Below are 27,901 nucleotides of genomic sequence, written 5' to 3'. Positions count from 1 at the left end.
TCTGATGCAATCTGATTTTCCACAGGCCTCTGCTGTTACACTGCTCATTTTATTGCTTAAATTCTACTTTATTTTCACATTTTTGTAAAAAAAAAAAAAAAAAATCTGTCTGTATCCGTGTGTGTTACTGGGATGTCACGCAGGAGCTAAAGCGAAGGGACAGAGGAAAAAGGGAGACAGCAAGAGGTAGCTGGGTTACACCATGTGACCTCGCCAGCTGTTGCTGTATGCTGGTGGGAGAAACAGGGAGGGAGGTGAGGGGCAGGAACAGGGGAGAATAAGGCAGGGAGGGAGGGGGTTGGAAGCTCGCCGGCACACAATGTGACTGGTGACAATCCCTTGTTCTGCAGAGAGAGAGAGGAAGGGAGAGGGAGAGGCAGCAGGGGATGAACACACACACACACACATGGTCAAGCAGAGATGTGAAAAGGGAGCTCACACACACCTCTCCTGATTCAGCGGAACAGATTTATTCGTCACCTCTCTCCCTGCAGCCTCACGCAGCGAGCCTGCTGCAAAACAAGACAATCCCAAACACCAGCAGCAGTGGAAGCAGCACCTGCCCCGTCTGTCAGCAGCACCGCCTGTCCGTCTGCATAGATTAAGGGCTCCGTAACAACTCTGACTGCGTGCTCACTGCAGCTGAGAGACGGAGAGGAGGGGGACACGACAGGCTTGAAACCCACCGGGGGAGATGATCAGCGAAAGTGAACGATGGGAAAACTAAAAAGCGACGACTGCATTGAGGATGGGCTGATGGATACACTGCGGGACAAATAGACAACAGACCAAAAAAATTTGAAATAAAAAGCTCTGTTTCTACGTCTCTACCTTAGGACCTCCTACAGGGAGATGTTCATCATTATGGGATAGATGCACAGGTCTGCCCATTGCCATGGATACCAGCACGCGAAAATTCACAGTGCGGAGATGGTTTTCTATCTACCTGAAGAACAAGGCGGCAAGGAACAAGAACAGCACTGGCTTCTGTCAGTTAGAGGTTAGTAAAGCTGTTAAAGAGCAATGCCAACCTATATTAACTAAAGATTCATACATGTGTGTGTAAATCTGTGTGTGCTGGGGGGGGGTTGCATCACAGTTGCACCATGTGTGCGTTTGTGTGAGTATTAAGGCCCCGAGAATAAAAAACAAAATAGCAGCCGTTTCATATTAACAGTAGATGAGGATGTGTGCACATGGGAATGGGTGTGGGAGGAATGTGTATTATTATGGTTTGTTGTGGAGTGCTTCAGGAGTCACTGCAGCATCGTTACAGCTGTTGCTCTGCCCGTCTGTCAAAAATCCAGAAAACACAGATAGGAAGGGAGAGACTGTGTGAGAGGAAGACAGGCTGTATGGAAATACAATCCGACAGAAACGCTAACAGGCAAACAAGCAGCCAGGCTGGCAGGTTGATAGATAAATGGATACAGACAGATTGATTCAGTGGTTGGCCGCAGCAGTGGAGGTCTATTTATAGCCCAAACAAACCAGCAGCAGGGGAGAGAAGAAAAGCGATATGCTGTTTGCAGCACATTTACCTGTACGTTTGAGATATAAATAGAAAATAGATGCCCCTTCCTCGCCTCCTGTGGTCTTTGTTATTGTGGCTGCTGATGAATCAACCTGACAGGCTATCTACCTGTTCAGTGTGACTGTAGTCTTTCTGGCTGGCAAATGTCTGCTTGTGTTTGTTTACCTGTTAGCTCGACTGTCCATGTCTGTAACGTGATGCTTTGATGCTCCATGTGGGGAAGTGCTCATTTCATTTCCCTCCCACTTCATGAGAAGGTCAGAGTTCAGGGTCAGCTACACACCAGCATCTAAGAGGGTGGTACTGAGGCCTTGAACCCGTTTTCTTCTTGTTGATGGACATCACACATGCTGCCCTGTTGATAGAATAAGACAGCAGTGAATCACATAAGCCGGGTCAGGCATCATTTGGATTTGAACAATTCTGATTCTGATCTGTTTTGATTCTTAATAACATTCTTGATGCTGATTCTTTGAGTGTCTTCCTGTGGTCTTCACAGCAGAGCTAATTACCAAGGATAAATGCTACCAGAGGAAACACTGATATAAACTAATGTTAGCTAGATAACCGTGACATCGTCTCGTTTCTGATTTCTCGAATATTTGGGGCTTTACTTAGGTTACCTCACTGTAATGATAGAGCGTATTCCATCCTTGTAAAGTGTTTTGTAGCATAAAATGTATTAAATTGAGGTTACTGTTACAAGACTCTCAAAAGATATAAGAGAATAATAAAGATCTAAGACAAAACTGACAGACGGGCTGTACTCTGAGAAAAGGTTGCAATTACAAATCTGTCTGCTACTTCAGCACCACAAACAGCACCATGGATTTATGAATACACAGCACAGTTAGGCTACTGATATTTCAGAGTCACGGTCAGAGCCATAGATTCTAACTGTCACAAAACTCAGTCAGATAATGGATCAATGAGTCAGACAGACTAGACTAGATATTTCAACTCTCAATTCTTCAATTCATATTCTCAACAGGTAATGTAGAACATAGAAATGGCCAAGCTGCTGATGAATCTAATAGAAATTAATTTGTACTTGGATGCTCTTTTGTTTATGCTTGTCTGTTACCTTCCCTTAAGCACTTGAATTTGTTCTGATAAAGGCAATAATTGCAAAAACAGGCAGAAAGAAGCACAGTAAAATATTTGTAATTTCTTTTTGTAAAACCTCTGGCTGGCAATAAAAAAACACAAAATGAGGATCCAAAATGAGGCAAGCTGCTACTGTACTTACTCTGTATGGGCTAAAACTTTCCAGCCTGTTACACTTCAAGCCACACCCCAATGAAATCACAGCAGGTGCTGTTGAAAAACTACATTATCATAGTTTTGACTAGTTTTAGTGTGCAAATTATTATCTTTAACCTTTACATGCAACATGCAAACCCTAACTCACATGCTCAGTGCTTAGATATCTTATATAAGCACTGTTCAAATGCTGTTTACACTAATAAACTCCATGCATGATGTATTACCTCATTTACATAATGTCATCACTGTAATTTGATGCAGGTCCTCATCCTAGAATTTGAACCTGAAATTATTTTTGCACATTTGCACAAAGTCTGATATGAAAACTGAGTCAAAGCAAATGTAAAATATTGAGATAGAAAATCCTCTGACACCACTGACTTCTTTTATGTGGGGTGTGGATCTGCACTGCTGCTGCTCTGCTGTCATGTCAGCAGCCGTTGATATGCTGTCAGGTTTGTTTCACTGTGGATGAATGTGCAGCTCTGCCTGCCTGGTTCTCCACTTCCTTTATGATCGAGACTGCAAAGAAAAAAAAAAACTCTATTTTAGTAATTATCTCTCAACATTGGATGCCAAAATGAACTGCCAAGAGGGTGAGATCATTTCACTTGTTTCCAGTACGACTCTATTTATATTTTATGACATTTCTCAAATGAAGTGTCATTTTCTTGATGCAAATGAGATTCTTCTGACTCTTAATTTCAACAGAATTCCTGATCCAAGGGAAACTGTTCTGGAACAATTGGAGTCATCTCTCCCGCTGGCAGATTTTGGTCTTGCTATAATAAAGATGAATCTCCAAGGCTGAATCTGAGATCCAAGACCTTGCTTAGCTGCATGATTTTGATTAGGCTAAACTGTAACAGGAAAACAAATGTGCTGACGTTATTCACAGGCTCAATAACACTCTCACTGCAGAGATAGCATCAGATAACTTACTGTCTTAGCAGAAAAAGATCTAAGTGACAGTTTGGCTATTTTTAGCTTCAGAGCCTTAGAAATTAATCTTAATTCCAACGAGAGAGCTCGATCTTATGCCATTATAGAACATTATACATTTTATTGATTTAATCCTAATAAGGCCTCAAAATGTTCTGACATTTTGTCAATTATACAAACCAAGAATACAATAATATTGACCTCCAATTTACTCTTTTTTTAAAAACATTTTCAGCCATGTCAAGTTACACATGTGAACATCTCAGTGCCTCCTCCCTGAGAAATAAAAACCTCACAGAAGGCAGGATCACAACATTTTACTAAAAATTAAGCTTATGTGAGAAATTACATGAAAGCTATCGAAAGAAAATATAATCTACAACCTTTACCTTCCTGGATTTACTAACTCCTGTCCTGTTAGCATTCTATACTTGATTGAAAGTGGGATGTAAAGCTCTTAACTTCTAAATGACACTGACAGCTTTACAGAATTACAGTATTTTGTCACACTGACCAATCTCATTCAAGCCTCAGGCTGTTGATCATTTGCTTCACTGAGCAGACTGACAGATTACGCTATGCTTCACTGCCCGTGACCTCGGCCCATACCTTCCCAGCAATAACATAATGGCTCATAAATAATAACCACCTGTCTTCATGTGTGTATTTATGAGAGTGGTTTACTTTATTTTAGGGTCTGTTTTATTGATTTGATGTTATGAAATCGAGTTCATCACCTCTGACAGGGACTTTCTGTCTTTGTAAACATGTAGCCTAAATGACATACTAATAAAAATATCTGTCTCTGTTTCCTCAGGATGACAGCATATTGAAGGAGATTGATATCAGCCACCATGTTAAGGAGGGATGTGAGAAAGCAGACCCTTCTCAGTTCCAGCTGCTTAAAGTGCTGGGACAGGGCTCCTACGGAAAGGTACAGGATAAACATTTTAACCATAACCGCTGAGACCTGAACATCTTGAACCACAACTCATGTTAAGTAAATCTGAGCAAAGCAGGTTCTCTCGAAACCACTGGATCACAGTACAGAGGTCTAATCTTAGGTTATATTTCTCTAGATGTACTACATGTAGATGAGACTACAACAGTTTCATTGGAATATCTAGACTTCACACATTCACTATATGGCCAAAAGTGTGTGCACGCTCATTCAAAAACCACAGGCATTAATATGCTGCTATAATAGCCTCCACTCCTCTGGGACATCTTTCAAGGAGAGTTTGATACCAGACTGCAGGGATTTGCTCCCATTCAGACACAAGAGCACTAACGTGTGATACTGATGTTGGTTGATAAGGCCTGGCTCGTATTCAGCATTGTAATTAATCCCAAAGATTTTGGATGCTAGTTGAGGTCAGGGCTCTGTTTGGGACAGTCATGTTCTTCTACATTAATCTGGGAAAACCATCTCTTTATGGGCCTTTCTTTGTGCACAGAAGTATGATCAGGTGGGTCAAGAAAGGGCCTTTCCCAAACCGCAGCACCAAAACTAGAGCATTCTTGATTAATCAAATTAGTTGTTTGGTCCCTAAAATATCTGAAAATGGTGAAAAAGTTTCACAAAGACAAAGATAATGTCCTCAATTTTTTTTTTTTGTCCACAACGCAAAGTCAGTTTATGTTATAGAGGACTACAAAAACCAGAAAATATTGACATTTGAGAAGCTGAATTCAGCGGATTTTGACATTACTTCTTAGTAAATGACTCAAAATGATAGATTATCAAAATAGCTGCCGATTAATTTAACAGCTGACAACTAATCAATTAATTGACTGCAGCTGTATACTTTGGCCTGAAACAGAGGTTCTAAACACTTTTCATGTCAAGGACTCCAACAATAGATGCACATTAGACCACAGACCCTCAATTTGAGAGGATTTTGTCTTAAGGAACCTTCTCTGAGTAATTTATTTTTTTTTTTTAGATTTGAAGATAATAAATTCCTCATAGTCAATTAATGATCAAACTAGGGTCTCTATAAATTACAATTAATCAAAACTGACAACCCTATTTTCTCCCTTGTTGTTCCAACTTCCACAAAATGTGATTCCATTCCCTTTTTTTGTAAGGGTCCCCCTACAATCCACTCAAGGAGCCCAGTTTGCAAACCACTGGGCTAAAATATCATTGTATGCTGTAGAATTCAAATATGCTGTAGCATCAGGATTCCCCAGAATTGAAACCAAGGGCCCTGGCCCAAAATGTGAAAAACTGCCCCAGACCAAAAGTACACAACAGCATGCAGGACAAGATGTCCACTTACTTCTGACCATAGAGTTTGTGTGTGTGTTTTAAGTGCTGAAATTGACCAGCCATCATTTATTGATGGTAAGCCATCCACTTTCAATTATTTTTTAGTTTAGTAGTACTTTACTCATGCCACAGATCACTGAGTTTCACTGAGTAAAAATCCTGCTGAATTGTCAGTGTGATTGTAGACTACAGCCAAAATATCAAGGCACGTCTGTATTTATATCCATGCAAAATAGCCACTATAACTAACCCACCCAACAGAGGCGACGAGTAATATCATCAGAGGCTGAGGTCAGTGCATGTGGGAAAAAAATAAGGTGTCAATCATCAATCAGGGCTTTTGATGGTTCACACTTTAAAAAGTTACCACTAGGTCTGCACAATATAATTACTGGGAATGTTCATATTTGTGTTACAATTTTAAAAAAATTAAATTGTGACGATGTGATATTTTTAGACCAAACTATCTCTGCAGCACTACATTCATTATTATCATGCTGCTTTCTCACACATTTTTCAAAAAAAAATGTGCTTTGGTTTTGGTTCCACAAGTGCCATACTCCGATATTATTAAAATATTAATTGTGCAGTCGTAGTTCCCACCATCTGACAACTGTGCCACAGTAAAAAAAAAAACAGGGTTCATTATGACTGAGGGTTTCCAGAGTATAGAATTGCCTCAGTACTGGCAAATGAAAGTGTAAAGCACTGATATAGTAAAATTCAAAATTCATTATATCTCTTTGTATAGTTGTATATTGAAATAATAATGAATGGTTGTCAGAACATCCCAGAGCACACCTGAACTTGCCTCACAGCACACTGTTTGGGATCATGGATTAGAGGTCTGCATGAAACCACAGCAGATGTTGGCAGCTGGATGTTGTTTCCAAAGCAACAGTCAGGCACAGACACACAGTCACAGTGTGGCCTGGTTAGCATGTCTGCACAGCTAGCTGTACAGTTAGCTTTTGGCAGCTAGCTGTTCGGCTGGTCTCTATCAAAGTGAAACATAATTTATGTGACTTTTTTATGAAACGTTGACTGGCACTTACCTCAGCTAGCTGACCGAAGTGTCGATGGGTGAGGACGGGTCAAAGTTACCTTTGAGGCGAAAAAGTGTCGGCAGCAGGTGGGCGTGGTCTCAACACAGGTGTGTGGCTCTGTGGGTCATTACTGAAATGGTTTCTGACATTAGTAACGGTGGAATAAAAAAAATCATTCCAGTAGCAATACTAGACAATTAAAATCCACTACAAGTAGAAATCCTGCATCCAACATATCACTCACAGAAGTATAAGTATATAAGTATTGTCAGCAAAGTGTACTTTTTATTATCAAAAGTAAAACAAATACTCACTTAAGTGTTTTATATGTTGCACTGCACAGCTGTAGTTTTGGTATCATCTTTGTTTGTAGCTCCTGTAGAACTAGTGTCTCTAAAAAGTTAACTTTTCATGAGCTAATATAAAGAACTGTTTTCGTATTTATAACAGTGCATAGTTTAGGGGTAGAGTTAATCTAATCTTATACTGATCTAATGTTTTGGGTTTTTTTTGTTTTTGAATAGTTTATTTAATTTAGGAATGAGTACAATTTTCTCATTCCATAAAGAAACACTTAAGCTTTCACTAAATCAGAGAAAATTCTAACAAAGAAATAATCAAATTTGGAAATATATTTTAAGCGAACAACACAGTGTGAATCATTGTAATCTGTAAAGTAACTAGTAACTAAACTGTCAGGCTAATTGTGGTGTAAAAAGTGTAACATTTGCCTCTGATATGTGGTGGAATAGAAGTTTGTTTGCTTATTTATTTATTTATTTGACATGGAAGATACATGTAGACATTTTTACATTTAATTAAAAAATACAACAGATTCAGTGTAGGTAGGATTTCTAGCCACAGCTAATTTGCAGTCCTTGTCTCTCATAAGGCTTTTAAGGGATGCATTTGCATAAAATAGAAATATAAAGTAAAGTATAAGTATAAACTTCCTAATTGTGTTTTAATTTTTGCCTAATGATCTTTTAAAATGTTAAATTAGTGTTTTAAATTGTCACAAACTGTCACCCCCAAAAATGTGATGATGACTGTTATGGATGATGATGATGATTTCAGGTATTTCTGGTGAGGAAGATCAGAGGAGTGGACAGAGGGCAGCTGTATGCCATGAAGGTCCTGAAGAAAGCCACGCTGAAAGGTAAAAATAATAAGATGAAATGTGACAGCCAGTAAATTAAATTGGTTGTAATACTTTTTGGAAAGTGATTCTTGAAATTCATGAAAAAGAACAAACTCAGTAACTTAAAATAACTTAATTCCTTAAAAAATCCCTTAAAAATGTTGGGAGGCAAAGATTAAAGATTTAAAATATTCTGAAACAAAAAGCTCTGTCTGTAAAGGATGTTTTTCTTGTGATGTTTATGCTTCTTACGCCAGGTTCAAGTTGTAACTTATCTGTGTGTCTGTAGCACCCAAAAATAAAATAAATTACTGACTGAGACATATTATGCTGCAATAGCAACTTTGCTCTTTGTTGTGCGCTGAATGGTGCTTTGTTAAGAGTAGTATTGTTCACGCACAGGAATGATAAGAGATGTATGAATGTCAGAGTTGTCAGAGTGTCCTACATTCAGGAGGATTTGGGGTAAAAGAGGTTAGTTTGTACTTTTGACGTAGATCAACTGTTTGGAGTCGAATGGGATTATTGTAAACGAGGATGTACTGTAAAAGCAGGTTGAGATGTCATGTGCTGATTTAGTGTCTTTGCACAAGTCTTAATCCTCTTAACCTGCACCCCTGGAATTTAAATAGTTATGGTCTCATCCTGTCAAGGAGACAGATGCTGTGATAACACTGTTGTTGTAGTTTCCTCTGCACTATAGACCTGCGGCAACATGGGATAAGTCTAATTCACTTTACATTTTTCGATTACATAAATGCAGCTTCATCTGACAGCGAACCTCTTCATGGTATTGGCTTCTTGTTGTGATTTATCTGCATGCCATTAGAAGTAACAGAATATTACATTATTAAAGAAATACTTCTCACCCGACTCTCTCCTTCTCAGTTCGGGATCGTGTGCGGTCTAAGATGGAAAGAGACATTCTGGCAGAAGTGAACCATCCATTTATTGTTAAACTGCACTATGGTAAGTCTGACTGTCTGATTTGAATATCTATCTGTCTAATATCACAAAAACAAGATAAATGACAAAAGGATGTTTAGATAACTTTTTTGATGCTCAGTTTTCTATATATACTAGTACTTCTTATTCTTCTTCTGAGGAAATCTGCCTTCCTATGCATAACATATATGAAATATGCCTAATGCCAAACTTTCTCAACTGGCATTGTGGGCTACAGCAACCTAAAGTGTAAAACTGCCTTTAAAAATTCATAGCAAATCAGTTTTCAATCGGTACCATTTTGCAACCTTCATCAAAATGTAGGCTCAGTGAGCAGAATTTTTTTTAGATACTTTAAGCTGGTAGGGATTATGAAGTTCATCATTCGGTTTTCTCAAAAACTGTAAAACTCAGACTGTTCTCCACAAATAATCTGGCCAGTTATTTTGATTTATCAAAAATTGAAAAAAAATCTCAGATGTTCATGAATTAAACGGCAAAATCTTGATTTCATGGCAGATGTACTGCTGTGAATTTCAGAATTTTATCTCAAAAAGTGAATTTCTGACTATTTTAGAATTTGTTGTCATGTACACTGTTGCAGTCAGTGAATGTAGAGCAGGGGTTTTCAAAGTCTGGGGGCCTCTCCTCAGACAAAACTTGGTAAAAGACCCCCCCCCCTTTGTTTACTTGCTTGTTTTGCTCAGTCCGGATATCTATGGGATCATGCTTATGTTATTTGATCCCAGACATTCAACAATTGAGCCAAAAGAGCTAAATATTGCTGTATCAAATGGGTCTGTCCAAAGGCGTTGGCATTGTGCTGTGTGGATTAGAGACACACGAGAACAAAGATATTTTTTATTTAAAAAGTTTTAAATAATTATGGTCCAGCCAGTTCCCTCATGTATTTCTCATATGCCTTCCTCCTGTTTGTCCTTCTTCTTCCTCTTCCTCAAAATGCCATCCTTAAAATAACACAATATAAAGCACAGCCTTCATACACCAATATATAGCCTCAATATGTGTTTTATAACTTGTGTGTGTGCGTGTGTGTGTGTGTGTGTGTGTGTGTGTGTGTGTGTGTGTGTGTGTGCAGCTTTTCAGACAGAAGGAAAGCTCTATCTGATCCTAGACTTCCTCCGAGGCGGAGACCTTTTCACTCGTCTATCAAAGGAGGTAGGTTTGCTCCTGACAGCAGGCTCCCTGGCTCCGTCCCCATCTCCACTAACAGAATTACCAGCCTGTACTTTTCAAGGTTTCTTATGGGCTGAATAACACTGATGCAGAATCACCAGGAGTGAATATACCTGCTGTTATTGTCCTTGTGAGCACTGTGTTACCTTCATTCTGATGGATCACCAGTGAAGAAAGGCCACACACGTGTGTTGGTTGAGAGACTTCTTCTGCTGGATTAAATTTTAAAAAGACAGTTTTGTTTTGTTTTTGTTTTTGTTCAAAAGCTAAATCAATTGAGTGAGTTTGTGCTAAAGCAGGATGCTTTTTTGTCTGTTGTGTTGCAAATTTCCCAACTCACTGAAATCACAGATTCTAAAATGAAGAAAACAAACAAATTAACTGACCCGCTAATTAATGAAAGAGCAGCTGTCTTTACTGTTAAAAGGCACCAAGAGACACATAATCACACTTGACAACGTCCACAAGTATATTATGTTTTTGTATAAGACAGTTGTGAAGGAACATGTATATGTACTTCTTTTTGAAGAGATAAGGTTAGAGCTGCAACAATTAGTCAGTTAGTCAGTCAAAAGAAAATGAATTGCCAACTATATGATCATTTAATTTTTCAAGCAAAAATATCAAACATTTGCTGGTTCCAGCTTCTTAATGTGAAGGATTTGCTGCTTTGTTTGTCTTTTATGAAAATAAATGAAGAAAACTTGGGTTTGTGAGTGTTGTTTAAGCAAAAGAAGCAATTTGAAGACACCGGTTTGGGCTCTGAGAAATTGTAATGCACAATTTTCACAACAGTTTGACTTTTTATAGACTTGATTAGCAATTAATAGTGAAAACAATCGTCAAATTAATCTAAAGAAAATGATTGTTAGTTGCAGCTCTAGTTTATGTAATTTGTCAAATTTAATATTAATTTAACAAGTACTGAGTATTAAATACCAAAATGAGCCATCCAGATGTTTTTTAATCACTTTAATTTTCTAAAATATATTTTGCCAATGATTTTTCCTGCTCATGTTCATTTATTTGTTTATTATTTGTTGCTTTGTGATGTATTGCTCAGTACATCCACTCGTCTTTATATTTTGCAGGTAATGTTTACAGAGGAGGATGTGAAGTTTTACCTTGCAGAGTTGGCTCTGGCCTTGGACCATCTACACAGTCTGGGAATCATCTACAGGGACCTCAAACCTGAAAAGTACTGCCTCATGAATGCTCTCTTTTCTGTATCCATTCATTTTATGAAATTCTTATTTTTTAAAAGCAGATTTTAATGCTCATTTTTCCCAACAGTATTCTTCTGGATGAAGAGGGACACATTAAGATAACTGGTCAGTGCATTCGACTGGAAACAATCCTCTGCCTTTCAATTGTCTGTCTTTCTATTCATCTTTTACTTAATGTCAATCTTTCCACTTCCCTTCTCTCTCTGCCTCTCTGTTTCAGACTTTGGCCTGAGTAAAGAGGCCATCGACCATGATAAAAGAGCATATTCCTTCTGTGGAACAATAGAGTACATGGCTCCAGAGGTCGTAAACAGGAGAGGACACACACAAAGTGCTGACTGGTGGTCATTTGGGGTACTCATGGTAAGAACTGTTTCATCTTAAAACAGCCTTTCACTTTCACAGCCTATTTTCACTTTTTATGTGCTTTGTGATCTGAGTACATAGTCACTATTTCTTGCAAGTGTTCTCTGATCATGCTGTCAAAAACAGCCGGCATGAATTTACTGAATCTCATGAGCCAGAAACTGAGCTCTTGGATAATGTGCCAGTGTGCTGGTTTCGTAATTTGGCTTTCTTCTGGCAGTAAAGCTGCTTAATTACCGTATCTGGCAGATTAGGTCCCATCACTTTCAGTAATCGTGCATCTGTTGGATTCTGCTTGTTTTGTTAGGCTGGTGGCTTATTTTACTAATACTGAAAAGGAGGTTAACATTCACTGACAGCTTGCAGCTACATCAGGGCACCGGGGAAAAGTGTCACCCCTGCCTGCCCTTGGCTAGTATTAGGAAGATACAAATAGGCTATTAAAATAAACAACAAATAGCTCCCATGGGACTAAACCGACTCTGTCAAACTAAAGGCAGCTGTGGAAGGAAAGAGCCTATTTGTGGGAAAATCTTCTTTATGATTACATCCAATTTAAAACTTTATATATATATATATCATAATAGTTTTGACAGGTAAATGCCATTAAAATTATGCTGAAAAGCAGTGACATGTCAAAAGCAGGCCAAGTTGTCGCTTTTTCCTGTTTCTGTTTTCTTCTATAATGTTATAAGTACATTATAACACTATACATATATATATATATATATATATATATATGTACACAAAATGTTTCATTGTATATTACATTTTTTATTTTGAATTTTTGATTTCTTTTGATGATACAAAATAAAATTAAACTTACAAATTAGTTCATATGAACTATTTGTTATTGGATTATTTCTAATTATTTGTACCGTTTATTTTTTAAATGAATATTACTGTGAAAACATGACAGCACTGTTCATGAGTACAGGTATTGTTCTGGTTGGAGGTGCTGCAGAAACATGTAGGTGCATAAAACATTTCCTAAAGTTGTTGTAACTTTATCACTGAGGTTGGTAAAGGGCACATTTCATCTTTGTATCAGCACTGTAGGCTTTTTTATGCACTTCTCAATTTTAAAATTTTGGTCTGTTTTGCTTCTATAACATGTCCCTTTCAGACTAGTGGAAAGAAAACATCCTCAGTACAGATTTAGGTGTTTTTCTTGTCTATTTGAGTCTGTAAATTTCACTCAAATTCACCAAAAGTTAGCATTAGATAATGCCTTATTTGCATTTTAAATATATATATTTTTAAAAGTTGTAATATTGATAATAATTGTCTTAATGAAAGTAATCAACAGAGGAAATTTCATGATGCTGTCTGTTAGTTAAAAATGTCAGTGTATTCACCTGGCCTCACCTGGAAAACCTTGTTTTCCTTTAATGAAATTTGTCCACTAGAAACATTTATAGACCAGAAACACACTCATGGTCTAATCAAGCTAATGTAATAGTGAGCTAATTTCAACAAAATGTAGACAAATATAAGATAAACAAATATAAAAGCATTAACATTGTTTAAGTTTCCAATATCAGCACCATCAGTTCAAAGAAAGTCTTGTCCATAGGCAGGGGAAGTCGAATTACTGATGAAACTTGCGCTGAGCATAAAGGTTCAGCATGATTACCCTCTACGTTGCCTGTCATTGGTCAGCTGCCATATGCTGTGACAGATGTTATCATCTGTTTTCCAGTTTGAGATGCTGACTGGATCATTACCATTCCAAGGCAAAGATCGGAAGGAAACAATGGCACTTATTCTCAAGTAAGGACTATTGTTATTGTTGTTATTCTTAAAACATTTTATCTATGATCAACTCCTAATGGATACAGATTTAAGTGCTGTTGTAAGTTATCAGTAGATGCATTGTTTAACAATATTGTTTCATGTGTCACTGATGTTTCATTAGTGTCTTGTTTCTGTTGTTTGTGTGTGTCAGTGGTTTCATATATATTTTTTACAAGATGCATTTTGGTCGTACATACAGCCCCTAAGTCTCTTGTCCACTTCTGCTCTTTCTGTGTAACTGCATTTCTTCGATCACAGAACTGTAGATAATGATTCATTTCTCTGGATGTGGTTACTTCTGGATAAATTTTTCATATGAACCTTAAATTACCAATATCAGAATGTCCCACTATACTTAAATAAGCAAAATTAAGTTGTTACAATGAAAATAAAGTTAAACTAATCCAAAACTAATAAACTATGTTAACATATCTCACCATTACTGAAAATCTGCGTGTGCACAAACCTGTTACTTGTCTTGTCTGTGCAGGGCTAAGCTGGGAATGCCACAGTTCCTCAGTCCTGAAGTACAAAGTTTATTAAGAGCACTCTTCAAGAGGAACCCTGCTAATCGACTAGGTACTTTATACACAAACCTTGGAAAATGAAAAGCTCATCACGATTATCTTCCACATTCTTCCTGTAGTGTCCCAATATTGTTAAGCGATACCATTCATGTGACAAATGTCCAGGCAGCCAAACTCTCATGGGGGTCCACCGGAAAATTTGCTGCTTTTTTTCCCCCCATGCTGTCTGTTTGCCACATAGATGTGAACCATGTGTCTGTGTCTGTGTGACTGATAGGTGCAGGACCAGATGGAGTGGAGGAAATAAAAAGACATCGCTTCTTTGCATCGATAGACTGGAATGTAAGTACAGTTTAGGAAGAATACTCTATTGTCTACATGATTTCCCTGAAGTTGTACTTCTGAGATGCACTGCATTTAAAAACAGCATGTCTGAATCACATTGTGGTGACTGTAATTCTTCTATCCTGTCATCAAAACCCTGCAGCTGTTCATCCACTTCCTCAAAAGTTGCCCACAATCATGAATCATTAAACATCCTTTAGTAGCTGTGTGAGATTTTGCTTTTAATGGCAACTTCTTTTTCTGCCTGTCTTGCCAAAACTTTATTGTAATTAATCCTCTTATCTGTGATAGCCTTTCTCACAGAAGGTTTGCTCATGCACAAATATTCTGGCTACACACATTACCTGTGCTGCTATCATAATCTAACCTTGACATCCACTCCTTCTTTCATCTGTAAGCACTCTCGCTTAAAGCTTCTATTTAATGAGTAGCCTGTCATACATCACTGAATCATGCTCTGAAACTCCATTTCTTCTTCCAAACTTGAAAGCTCTTCTTGCAGCCCCTGGGTTACATGTAAGCAATAGTCATGCTGCAGAAGCCTTCTGTTGCAGACCCCTAACAAGAGCAGTTAAAAGCGGCTCAGCAACCTCACCTTGGTGAAAAGCAAAGCACTTATGTAACTACTGTACATGCTTTCAAGAAGTGCATTGCAGATAATTGAGGTGAGATTTAATGTTTGTAAGTCTGAGGAAGACCAACTCATTTGTAGCTTTATCAACCGTAAAGGGATTGTCCACCCAAAAATGAAAATTCAGTCATTATCTACCCCCCCTTAATGCCGACTTAAGATCAAGTTTAGCTTTTTAGTCCACAAAATACAGGGGAGTTTGACAGGAAAACAGTACTGCAGAATCTCTCAAACAGTGGAAGTTAATGGTGACCAGTTTTCAAACATAAAATAACAGAAAAAAAAAAACATAAAATGCCTCTATAGTGCTCATCTGGTATATTTCAAGTTTCCTACAGCCTCAACACACCAAGTTGACTTCAAAGACGTCATTTACAACATGTTTCCAGCCTGAATATACACTATAGGTCCTGAGCTTGGAGCCACATTCACATGTGCATGAACACTGTCTGAACTGGGTTCATGGGTTTTTTGGTTGTTCCATTTGAAAACTGGTCACCCTTCACTTACGTTGTTTGGGAGAATCTACAGTGCTGTTTTCCTGTGAAACTCCAGCAGTATTTTGTGGACTAAAAACCTAAACCTGACTTTCATTCAGCTTGAGGGTGAGTAGATAATGACTGAATTTTCTTTTTTGGGTGGACTATCCCTTTAAGGTATACAGATTGGCAGTACTGTTGACTGGGACTTTGTCCTAGATCTCATGTACACTGAGAGCACTTGAGACATGTTCCCACCACTTTTTTGAAATGGCTGATTTTGTCTCCATCACTCTGAAAAGCATAATTATCGTCTTGGCTTTGCTTTGCATTTTCATGCAAATTAAGCCCAGAATACAGTTTAGCTACCATGTTATTATACTTTTTCCCATCCCTTTCCCACTTTTCCAACCTTTATACTCCTTCATCTGCTTCTCTTTACAAATTAAAGCTAGCAGTTCAGTTTAGCCTCAGCTTTTCAACAATCCTTAAAATATTTCACATCTTTTATAGATTATTGTTATTATTTTGTCATATTTTAGGGCAATGATATTCAATATTGTTATCGTTGGGCTGACTGACATGCACTGGTATTTCTTTAGTAGATATGATATTGGTATTGTTCGGTTGATTGACATGGTGTTGCAGCTGTGTTTGGGAAGTGTTTCTTGAAGTGTTTTATGATGAATATTTTTAGATTGTCTGCTCCGTAGAAGCCTTGGCTTTGCTCTTTTGATGCACTGTTATGCAATTTTTTCCCCCCCAACCTGCTGTACTTATCTGCTTTGACCTCATAATGAGGCCACATTACACGGCCAAAAATCACATATGTTGAGTTTTTTCATCTGAGCCCTCATGTCCCCACCACTTTTTAACACAAAGTGATGCCCTTGGGGTTTTTTGGGGGGGTTTTGTTAGAGTTACAGAGAGAGATTTTGCAGCCTGGTGAAATCACTTTTGATAGCCAGAGATCTCAGCAGAGCAATCTCTGCTTAATTGTTTTATTGACTGAACATTAAAATCTCTCTTATGGTCGCATTGTTGCATCCATTCCTTTTTGTCAGAGATGTTCGGAAGGCTTGTGACACTTGTTTATCCGCTGTTGTGAGTAGCGATGCTCTCATTTCTAACAAAATCCACTATTATCTGCTTTGCATGCCCACTAATCTCTGCCCTCACTGGCTCTCACTGTTACTCCTCACTACATTACTACCTACTTGTCGCTGCCAAACACCACATTTTCTCATTTACAGATGGTGCTGCTGGCTTGATGCGACAAGCTATCAATAAGAGGCTTACATTCTCCTCCACACTAGGCTAATTAAATCACTGTGCTGTATTGGGCCCAGTGGGTCCTCTGGTGTCCATCAGAATCTTGTTTGATTTTTTTTTTTCTTTGTGATCCTCCAGTCTGTTATTAATGTCATGATCTTGAAGGAGTTTCTCTCAAAACAAAACTGACAAAATCTGCATCCTCACCTTCCCAGTGGGGGCACATCACAATGAATGTCAACTGCAAATTAAAAAGCAAGTGGGAGTTTGTATTACTGGAAACAGTCTCCCCAGTTTTTTTCCAAGTCTAGTGGACTGTCACAGTTACTTAATGTGAAACCTTGCCACACAGTTCACAGCAGGCAATGGTGACATCTGCAGGTTATATCCAGTAATACATGTCATTAAATAAAACTGCATGTGCATACTCTATGTACTGTGAACAGGCATACATATGTTTCCAGCTGACATCACTTTACAATACATACAAAGATACAGATGTACTTTTTCATCATAGTCTATAAATTAAGAATTTTGAGTTGAGGCAAAACATTATTTTAGCAATTAATTAGGATATTCACATTCTTTATTTTACTTTTAGTTGCTATTTTATCATATAAAATTTAAAGATCAAGCTGCATCATCTTTTACTCAGTACATATAAACATTAAAACCACCAGATTAGCTGTGATTCTTAGATGTGGGATGAGAGCAGGTGGGTGGTATATAAACATTTCTCTTTTTTTTAGACTTTATTAGGACCATGTACAAAAGCGTAAAGGTATAATATGTAACATTTCTGCATTAAAGCGTATAAAAATGCTAGACATATGATATAAGTTGTGTGCTTACATTAAGCAAATATTTCCAACAATGTTCAAACGCAAGAAATCCATAATTTACACAAGGTAATGGTGCGTTTGGTGCATCAGTATGAAAAAACAGATTGTGTAAAGGCAGTCTGCCACAGTGGGATGATTAAGTCTGAACTGAGTTGTGCTCATTTAACTGTTCCTGTGTCTCATTCACACTGAATCCAGTGACAGTTAAAAACAGCTACTTAACTATGGGCATGACTTTTACGTTATGTTGTATTATGAATTTGCATCCCGTTATCTTGTCATTCGACCAGCTGTTGCTGATAAATGTTCATATCAGTTGTTGTTGTTGTTTTCTGTAGAAGTTGTACAGGAAGGAAATGAGACCTCCATTCAAACCCACAGTTGGAAGACCTGAAGACACTTTTCATTTCGACCCTGAGTTCACCTCCAGAACACCCACTGGTAACTAAAGCATATGGAAACACAGATACACAAGGATATATTAACACATGTGTGCTTACATGAAAATGAGATGCGTCCATTAACTGATGACATGTATTTAGTGGCTGTTGATGACTCCATGAGAAATATCTGTTTAATTTTAATGCTCTTTATAAGTCATTGTCAAGTACTGAACACATTTGAATCTGTGTGTCTTTGCTTGTCCAGATTCTCCTGGTATCCCCCCGAGTGCAAACACGCACCAGTTGTTTCGTGGTTTCAGCTTTGTTGCAACAAATCAAAATCAGGAGCCCAGCGTTGCTTCGGTAGCGCCTTCTCGTCAGCAGGAGGTGAACAACATCAACCCCATAGCACAGGTATAGTAAGTCTGTGTTTACAACAACTCATGTCCTAACTTAAATTATACACTCACACACTGATTGGATAACAAATTTACTAGGTAAATAAATCACTGTATTGGTCAGTTTAATGAGTTAAATGACAGATAAGCTGACTAAATAATTAAGAGATTGGCTATTTAATGATGCTGACCTTTCTCAACATTATCCCCATAAATCACGGTCTGTTTTATTACTACAACAACTAACTGCAGGATAAAGTCATTATTCTTTCTCCTGATATATGACTCTGACACGTTTGACTATGACAGATTTATGAAATATAATAGAGAGTGTGTCTGTCTGATTATTTGTGTCCCTGCAGCATCTCCGTGGTGACGTGGCCTTCAGTGAAGTTTATGAGCTTAAAGAGGAAGTTGGACAGACAGCGATGTCCGTCTGCAGAAGATGTCTGCACAGAATCACAGCTGTGGAGTATTCAGTGAAGGTAACATTCTGATATATACAAAGTATTTCTGAACGTACATAAAAAGCTTTTTTCATAGCGTTTCATAGAATTCACAGTCTAGTCTCAAACACGCCTCCAAATCCAGCCAACAAAATGTAATAATTACATTATGCATAAGGCTGATCAGTGATGCTTGGTGGGAAAGGCTGCAGCCTAACAAAATGCTCTCTGGGATCTGTGTATTGTGATATTTAGAAGTTGCAGTTGTGTGTCTTTCCCAAAATATCCTGCAGGGATGCAACTGAATCAGAATACATTATTGTGGAAAGCAGAAAGAATGTGATGACAACAGATATTTCTTCTACAACAAAACACAGTATAGTTTTGAGTAATACTTTTTACTTTTATCTAAGTAAATTTTTACACAAGTACTTAATTTTAATATTATTATGATATTAATATATATCTGTAATATTCTAATACTATGAAGTGCAGTTAGATTCAACATGAAGGCAGTGTCATTGAAATTTATGATTCCCTTCAACTGAAATATATTTTTAATATCTTTACTGTAAAGAGTATCTATTTCCAGTGGCAAACAAATCTTTTGATTAATTCAATATTTTTTGCTCAGTGTCCCTCAGCTAAAGGGAGGTGGTGGGATTCAGTTCATACAACTTAATTTAGGTAAAAAATAAAAAATAGAAAAGTGAGAAATGGATTAAATGAATAGTATGAGTATGAGAACTTTCGGTCTAACACACACCTACGTCTGGTCTTCTCTCCAAATGCAGATACAGATAATTTTCTTGGCTGAACAGATACAGATAATGACTTCTCCGTGCACCTCTAATATCCTGTGTGCCCCTGTTTTTTTGTGCCAGATTATTGAGAGAGCGAGGAAAGATCCCTCAGAGGAGATTGAGATTCTGTTACGATATGGACAGCATCCAAATATTATTACCCTGAAGGATGTAAGTCTAACACACCCAACCCTCACACACACTGCCGCACAGTAAAATGTTTTTTTCACAGAAACCATTTTAAAAATCACAAGCAGAACTCTTTATAACAGTTTATAACCGTTTTTAATAAGCCGTGTGTGTGTGTGTGTGTCTTTTTCCAATTAGGTGTTTGACGACGGCCAGTGTGTGTTCCTGGTCCAGGATTTGCTGAGAGGAGAGGAGCTGCTGGACAGAGCTCTGACGGTGCCAAACTTTACAGAGAGAGATGCGTCAGACATCATCTGCACACTGACCAAGACTGTCGAATATTTACACTCACAGGGGGTAAGACAGACAGAACACTTGGAGTACCTGGTACTTTCAGTCCCAGGAACTACTTTTCAAGGAATGAAAGGATCTTTCAGCCCATTTTCACCACGGTCTAAAGACCCTCTAAGATTAGGCAAATTAGTCCACTGATGTGTGAAAAAGCGACAGCTGTTTTTACATATCATTTTTGTACACAACTATACACCAACGATGACACTGCTTCATTGTCAGTCCATCTGTCATGTGCTTTTTTTCTGTAACTCCATGTTAGTAAGTTGAAGCACAACAAACAAAGAACAGATTTAGATTGTTAAAAATGGTGATTAAAATGCTGCGAGTATTTGACTAATCAGAGATGTTCAGCACTGCAAAAAAGTTCTAGTACTTTTGGAAAGCACGATTCTCCAAGCAGGGACGTTTTAGGGGGTAAAATAATGGAACACATAGTTCTTCCAAAGGTTCCCAGTCCGTGGGGAAAGCTCCTGTGGTGAAACCGCTGCTATTGACATTGTACTTGAATGTTTACACCAACTGTTTGTGTGTGTGTGTGGACTCGGAAGCAATATGAGCAACAATTGATATTTTTTACAAAAAGAAGACAAGAGATGACTGAAGCCAGTGCTGCGTTTTTGTCTGTGCGTGTCTTTCACCTTTTTTCAGGTCGTGCATCGAGACCTGAAGCCTAGTAACATTCGCTATTCTGATGACAGTGGACTCCCAGAAAGCATCAGGATATGTGATTTTGGTTTTGCCAAACAGCTCAGGGCTGAGAACGGCTTATTGATGACACCCTGTTACACAGCAACATTCATGGCCCCTGAGGTAATTCTGTTTATTGGTAATCATGATAAGAAGTCTAATGTCTCACCAACACCTACACAATTTATGGAAAAATACATTTAAAAATTATTGTGGGTTTGTGTGTGTGTGTGCAGGTTCTGAGGAAGCAGGGTTATGATGCAGCCTGTGACATCTGGAGCCTGGGGATCCTGCTCTACACCATGATAGCTGGGTCAGTTTAAAACTACAAACACTGACAGACTGTTGCAGTGCAGTTCAGCTTCTGCATGTAATATTTCTATAAACACTCCCCCTGCTGCTGTAAACTTTATGTGTTCTAAATAAACTCCCCTGGTGAAATAACAGTGCAGACAATAAGAGACCATGTATTTTACCCACGTCAAATCAAAGGTTATTGCTTTTTATCCTCTCTACAGTGGCTCTTATTGTCTCTAGATTCTATAATGTCAGGTTTTAATTTATCATGCGGTTTTTCCACACCAGTAGTAGATTTTAGAGTGCTCTCTGCGGTCTGACTCATTCTCTGTTATTGTAATCCCCCAACCTCTGAATTGTTCTCTGTAAATTTTTATTTTTATTGGACAGTTTCAGTCCGTTTGCCAGCAGTTCTGAGGACACTGCAGAGGAAATTCTGGCTCAAATCGGCTGTGGAAAATTCATTATCACAGGGGGGAACTGGGACTTGGTGTCAGATGCTGCCAAGGTAAAAATTTTAATTTTCGGGGAGACAAGGTAAAAAATGAAACGGTTTGGTCGTGGTGTGACTAAACATACTAATATCATCTGTGCATGTTGGCATGTGTTTAACAGGACATTGTGATCAAGATGCTCCATGTGGACCCTCACCAGCGCCTGACTGCCCCCCAGGTAACTTTTATCCATAATATGACTTGGTATGGTTTAGTAAAGTATAAATGCCCCTTGAAACTAGGGATGGGTCATACCTAACTTTATAAATTTGATATGGTACTGATATTTTTTGTCACAATTTTACGGATGCCAAAATTGATATTGATATTGATTTTTGAATGGGTTTGTATTTTCCAAAATGATGAAATTTTATATACTACTACTTGATACTGTTTTTTGTTTGTAGTGTTTACTGTGTCATGGTAAACATGGACATTTCCCCTATGTACACATTTTCTAAACCTCTGAGTTAAAGTAGTCAGGTTAGTATACACAGCAAATACTGAATGCTCTCTGTATTGTCTGTATATCACTGTTTTTGAAATAATTCTTGCTGTGATGCCCTTTAGGTTCTCCGTCACCCTTGGATTGTAGAGAGAGACCAGCTCTCTGACAGAGCTCTTACCAGACAGGATGCACTCACTGTCAAGGTCAGACCTGTGGGCGTGTGTGTATATATACAGTAAATTTCATCAGAATGTCAGATCAAAATTCTTTATTTAGAATTATTCTCATATGTTCAGTGTTTCTGTGTGTATCTGTTATTGTAAGAGAATAAAAGTTTCAGCAGTTTATAAGAACAATTGGCATTTCAGTGTGCAAAATCAATCATTGACAAATACTGTTCGCCATCTCCTCGGCGTGTGTGATGCATGTGAGCGTTTTTATGTGTCACAGTTTCTATTACCCTGAATGACTGAACTCTTAAATGTTAGGATGTATTTTGGTTTAATGTCAGCATCAGTAACATGTGTTTCTACGTCTGTCCACCAGATGGTGCTGTCTGCCACTTATTTAGTTGTTGGACGCGTTATGGCAGTATCATTATGGTGTAATATTGTGTCGTTTTATTCCACCAGGGGGCGCTGTCTGCCACCTACTCTGCTCTGCGGCGCTGTGCCCCTGCTCCGGTCCTGGAGCCCGTCCAGTCCTCCAGTCTGGCTCAGCGGCGAGGAATGAAGAAACTGGGAAGTCCCAAAGTTAATCCAGATCCTAAAGAAAAGGAGTAATCACGACAATCCCAATGAAACTCAGAAGAAATCAAACCTAGACCCACATAATTTAAGAAGATGTAGTCTCTCTGAAAAGCACACACCTCCTTATAATGTGCTTGTAGGCCTATAAACTGAATGTAGCTGATCAAAAAAAAAAAATAAATAAATCCAATCCCAAAGGGATGAAGACTAATTAACTTTGACAATAAAGAGGTCCTCTAGCACTGACAAAAGGATTAGCTTTAGTCCACTCAATTCAAAGTGTAATTTTATTTTTTATTTTTTTACATTTTGGGCATTACAAGATTAGTTTGCCCTTTATTTCTATAGGTTGAAAAAACATTTATCTTCATTTTATTCTCAGACATTCTCAGACAACATTTGTCACAGTTCAGTCATGGCTATAAATTTACAAGGAAATGTTCCAGTCTGAGTGGATATACAAGTCAGAAAACAGTTAAGAGCTGTAGTGCAATATAAACCGATAAATTATGACCTGCCTTGAACTTTATCTCCAGTAGCTCCAACAGCTGAAAGTGGGACAGATTGTCCTGGTCACCAAAATCAGAAAAAGCAGTATTCAGTGCCACAAAAACATGCCAAATAGTCAGTTTAATTTAGTTTTCATGTTCAGTATTTTCATGTATGTCACTCTTCATGTACAGCCATAATAATATCATCCCTAACAATCATTACTCTAGTGTATATATCTAACATTAAAGATATGTTAGATTAACATCTGTTTGAAAGAGGCATTGTCATTCAGATTATATTTCCTCTCCAACCAAATGTCTGAATTCTACAGATATGCATGTTAAAAGTGTAAATATCCTACCAAAGGGAATTATAACTTAAGTTAACAATGCCATTGAAGTCTTATTGTTCATAATATGCTCAATAATTTTACTGTATGTATTGCTGTCTTCCATAAATGCAGCCTTTATGAAGTTTATTGTTAAATGTGTCATTACTGCACATCCCGAATCAAATGGAACAGTGAGCTACGAAGGTCTTTATGTTTAACGTAGTTTGTTGTAATTTTTCATAACATAACTCAAAATGTAATTTGGCTTTAAGAGTAGTCATAGAAGCCGGAAAACCTAGAGAGCGCCGTACTGCTCTGTGGTAAATGTCACACTCATAGCTGCAGCCTATGCTACTTTGTATTATTAACTCTGCATTCAGTGTGATAGTTCATCTTTCTGTGTGTGTGTGCTCCAGTGTGTCAAGTCGCTGCCAGTAGGCTTCTGTTTGCTGTTAGTGTCTGAAAGCCAAAGTGTGTAAGAAGCACTGTGTCAGAGGATTGTACATACTGTCTATTGCTGCTGCCCCGATTGTATCTAATAATGAGTTGTACAATCACTAATACGAGGTAAGACTGAACAGGGTGTTTTGCAGATACGAGTAGCGCACTTTGTGTCGTACAGTTACAGTGTCGTTACCAGTAGGAATGTAGATTATGATGCTCCACCGTTAATGCACATACTTACTGGTCAGAGGTGCAACATATTGTGATGTGTAACCAATAAGCACTGTAGCAGAGACTGATGCAGATGAGATTGTAGATATTGTGATGTACAACTATCAGTTTGAGGTAAAGCTGTAAATATTGTTTACTAATTTAGATTGTACATACTGTCATGCAAAACCACCCGTAAAAAGGTTAGATTGTATATATGTAGTGTTGTACAATTATCGGCAAGCAGAAAGACTGTATATAATGTGTTTGCAGATATATTGAGATTGTACATATTATATTGTGTTGTGCATCCATTGCTCAGAGTGTACATACTGTCTATACCTGGCCAATCACTGAAATTATTGGCTAGAATGCCAAAGTTTTACAAATAAAGGAAAAAAACGGAAACAGCACTGAAATGAGTGTTTATTAAAATCATGTTTATGTACCATGTGTGAATGTATTTTAATCATTCACCTGAAGTACAGTGAAGGAATTAACAAAGTGTACCACAGGAAATAAACATGTATTCTTAGAAAACGATAGACCTTTTCCACAGCAGACATTTTGATTTGTCCTATCAGGAAAAGCACAGGTGTTATTAACAACATTAATGACAGCTCCGATCCAGTCAAGTGGAATTCAACCATCATTTATTACTCTATCATTTTATTTTATTATGTCTGCTTTTCCCACTGTAACATGCCAAAACTTCCTCTGTGAAAAGGGCCTCGTAGTACAGTTTAATATTCTTAGTTACATCTCTTGACATTAGTCAAATTTTGTCCTTGAAAAGATAAAAACAAAACTGTTTTGCTTCACGTCTGTGAAGATTCTCAGTCATCCAGGTCATGCTATTTGTAGCAAGGGTTGTCATAGGCAACTGGACTTGATAGAGTTCTTGAGGACGTTTTGCCTCTCCTCCAAGAAACTTCTTCAGTTCTGATGTTTTGCTTCACTTCTCTTGGATGTTAAAGCAGCTGTTTGAGCATAGTAAAAAAAAAAAAAAAATGATGGCCAACATGAGGCAAGAAAACAAGTTAAAGATTATATGCAGTAAAGTTCAAGACAGACACAGATTAGTAGACAAGGACATGTAACATGAAAATGCATTTATCTGTATAACAAACTAATCAGTCCATACAATTACATTAAATACTACAACGCAAGATGAGATAAACCATTATTAGTCCCATGATGGGGAATTTTGCAGTGTTATAGCACAAAAGAAAAAAAAGAAGCATCAATAAAAACCAACAAATAATAAATTAGTTAACAAGCAAGATGACAAGAAGAAACAAGTTGAATATACACCATTGCTCATAGGAAATAAAGATATTGCACAGTTAAAATGATAATGCACCTGAGTGAAATATTGATGTTGCACATTGGTATATATTAACATAGCAGTCAGTAAGTCAGGTATAGGGTGTGTATTATCTACTGGGAGCAGAATTAAACTGTAGAGACTAGAAGAGTTTCAGCAGTTAACAAGAGCTGCTGCAACAGGCTGCTGCTCATGCAGCACCATCTTGGATTATGTGAGACATGAAACTCGAATAAATGTGAAGGGTTTCATAGATTTTACCTCCCTCCTGTCGCAACAAAATGTCTGAGAGTTGTCACATTAAGGTCACTGTGCTCAGTCCGGTGTGTGCAGCTGTCACATCATTGAAGTTTTATACTAAACATGCAGGATTTGTTTCCAAAGACGAATGGCTTATTCTCAGATACTGATCAGTGTTAGCAGTTCAGGAAGAAAAGGGTTTGTGCCTGTGACCCTAAATTACTTTAAACTTGGTGAAGAAATCCGAGGCACTCAGGAGGGTAACAGTTGAACATTACCTCATTAACTCATGCTTATTTAGCAGTTAAAAGCATGCCGACACATTTCAGCCGTTAAGGCCTTCATTCTTTGTTTTCTGAAACCATTTGAAATAAGTCAAATTAAAATCAATACAACAAGATGACTAATGAAACGTAAAGGAAGTCAATATCATTTGCTTTGGTTATATATATGAAATGTAATATAGTTTTAGACAATAAAAGTTCAGTTACTGTATCTTTCTCTCTCCATTATGTGGTGGCAAGCACTCGTCAAAGCCACTAGATGGCAACCAATCACAGCCTATGCTCCCACTTTCTCTCTTTCCATTTCTTACAGAAGTTGTCCCTTTAGAACTGTAATCCCTTAAAAAAAAAAAAAAAAAAAAAAAGGAGAGAACGCTTTAATTTATATCAACCACCAGGCCCACACTCTGTTCCATAAAAGCTTTTAGCAGGCGCTGAGCTGATGTGTCAGGTGGGTGTGGCAGGCTCATCAGCCCTGACATTTAAGTGCAGTAGTGCTCAGAGCAAAAGGGATTGGAGGATATGAGTAGATACAGATGACAAGCCCCCCTGCGAAGATGATTGCAGTGGAGTGACAAGAGGAGACCAAACAACAGATAGAGGAAGGAGAAGGTGTCGGGAGGGGAGAGATGAAAGGCAAAAGAAAGAAAAAGAGCTCCGAGAAACAATAACTCAACCCAACAATTACAGCTTTGTCAGAATTTAGATTATCTTTCATAACGGGAGAACTTCAAATGGAATTCTCTCATCTTATTACAACTCAGTATAATGTCATTTGTATTTTATGGTAAGCTAATATCTCCACACTTGTGTAGCTTCAACAAATCATTTAATCTGACTTTGACATACAATCAAAGAGGGCTCGTGTCAGGTCTTGGTCTTTGGTGTTCCTTAAAAGTGAGCATGTACAAGTAAAAAAGAATTAAAATAAGTAGCTCAGTTTGCTCCGAGCCATCCTTTAACCAGACGGTAGATAGTCAGGTCCCTGTGATACCAAACTGCCAATGTGTCCTTGAGCAAGTTACAAAATAATGACCCTCTCTAGCGCTGTTTCGTAGCAGTGTTTGACCTCTGATCTTCCTGCAAAGGGAGGAAAGTGAAAAGACATTTAGATTTAAGCACATGGACATTGCTCTTGTACAGAATTGACAGTGTTGCTCAATATCCAAAGTAAAAACACCATCAGATTAAGTGAGGAAATGTTTAGCATCCATCTGTAGTTACTGTGTGCAAGCAGTCATCGCAGTATTTATCTAGCTAGTTCAGCACAAGATAGTCAAATTGTTCTCACAGGCATGTCAAACATGCAGTCCACAGGCGTTACTACACAGGAGTGGAAATGTCTGGAAAATTAAACAAATTTCTAATCTTATCGAGTTGTTCAAATCATAAAGGAGTAAAATACTATACATTGTTCAGCTCCAACATGCGTAAATGTTTTGTGTCTTTGTAGATCCACTGTATGTTTGAATGCACATAAGATGACAGTAGATTGACTGAATGTGGAAAATTAAGACTGAAGTGGCACATATTTTTTAAGACCTGTCAGGCTGT

The 27,901-nt window shown here is 37.9% G+C and overlaps 1 protein-coding gene across 1 annotated transcript; it reads left to right on the top strand.

Annotated features, from left to right (window-relative positions):
• The first annotated feature begins 323 nt into the window (after nucleotides 1–323).
• Nucleotides 324–23,191, top strand: rps6ka2 (ribosomal protein S6 kinase, polypeptide 2). Its single transcript, XM_084718609.1, has 22 exons — nucleotides 324–1,000; nucleotides 4,560–4,676; nucleotides 8,141–8,222; nucleotides 9,093–9,173; nucleotides 10,249–10,328; nucleotides 11,438–11,544; nucleotides 11,640–11,677; nucleotides 11,793–11,935; nucleotides 13,641–13,711; nucleotides 14,226–14,314; nucleotides 14,540–14,604; nucleotides 18,170–18,272; nucleotides 18,480–18,628; nucleotides 18,975–19,097; nucleotides 19,943–20,032; nucleotides 20,189–20,347; nucleotides 20,993–21,154; nucleotides 21,268–21,344; nucleotides 21,719–21,836; nucleotides 21,944–22,000; nucleotides 22,393–22,473; nucleotides 22,903–23,191. Exons 1-22 carry the CDS (start codon nucleotides 896–898, stop codon nucleotides 23,050–23,052), a joined length of 2,247 nt encoding a protein of 748 aa, XP_084574735.1. The 5' UTR covers nucleotides 324–895; the 3' UTR covers nucleotides 23,053–23,191.
• Nucleotides 23,192–27,901: the final 4,710 nt, after the last annotated feature.

This window comes from Lutjanus erythropterus, chromosome 1, assembly GCF_056507025.1.
Source record: "Lutjanus erythropterus isolate fLutEry1 chromosome 1, fLutEry1.hap2, whole genome shotgun sequence".
Taxonomy (NCBI): Eukaryota; Metazoa; Chordata; class Actinopteri; order Lutjaniformes; family Lutjanidae; genus Lutjanus; species Lutjanus erythropterus.
The sequence above is the reverse complement of the archived record's forward strand: the minus strand, read 5'-3'. Positions and strand labels throughout refer to the sequence as shown.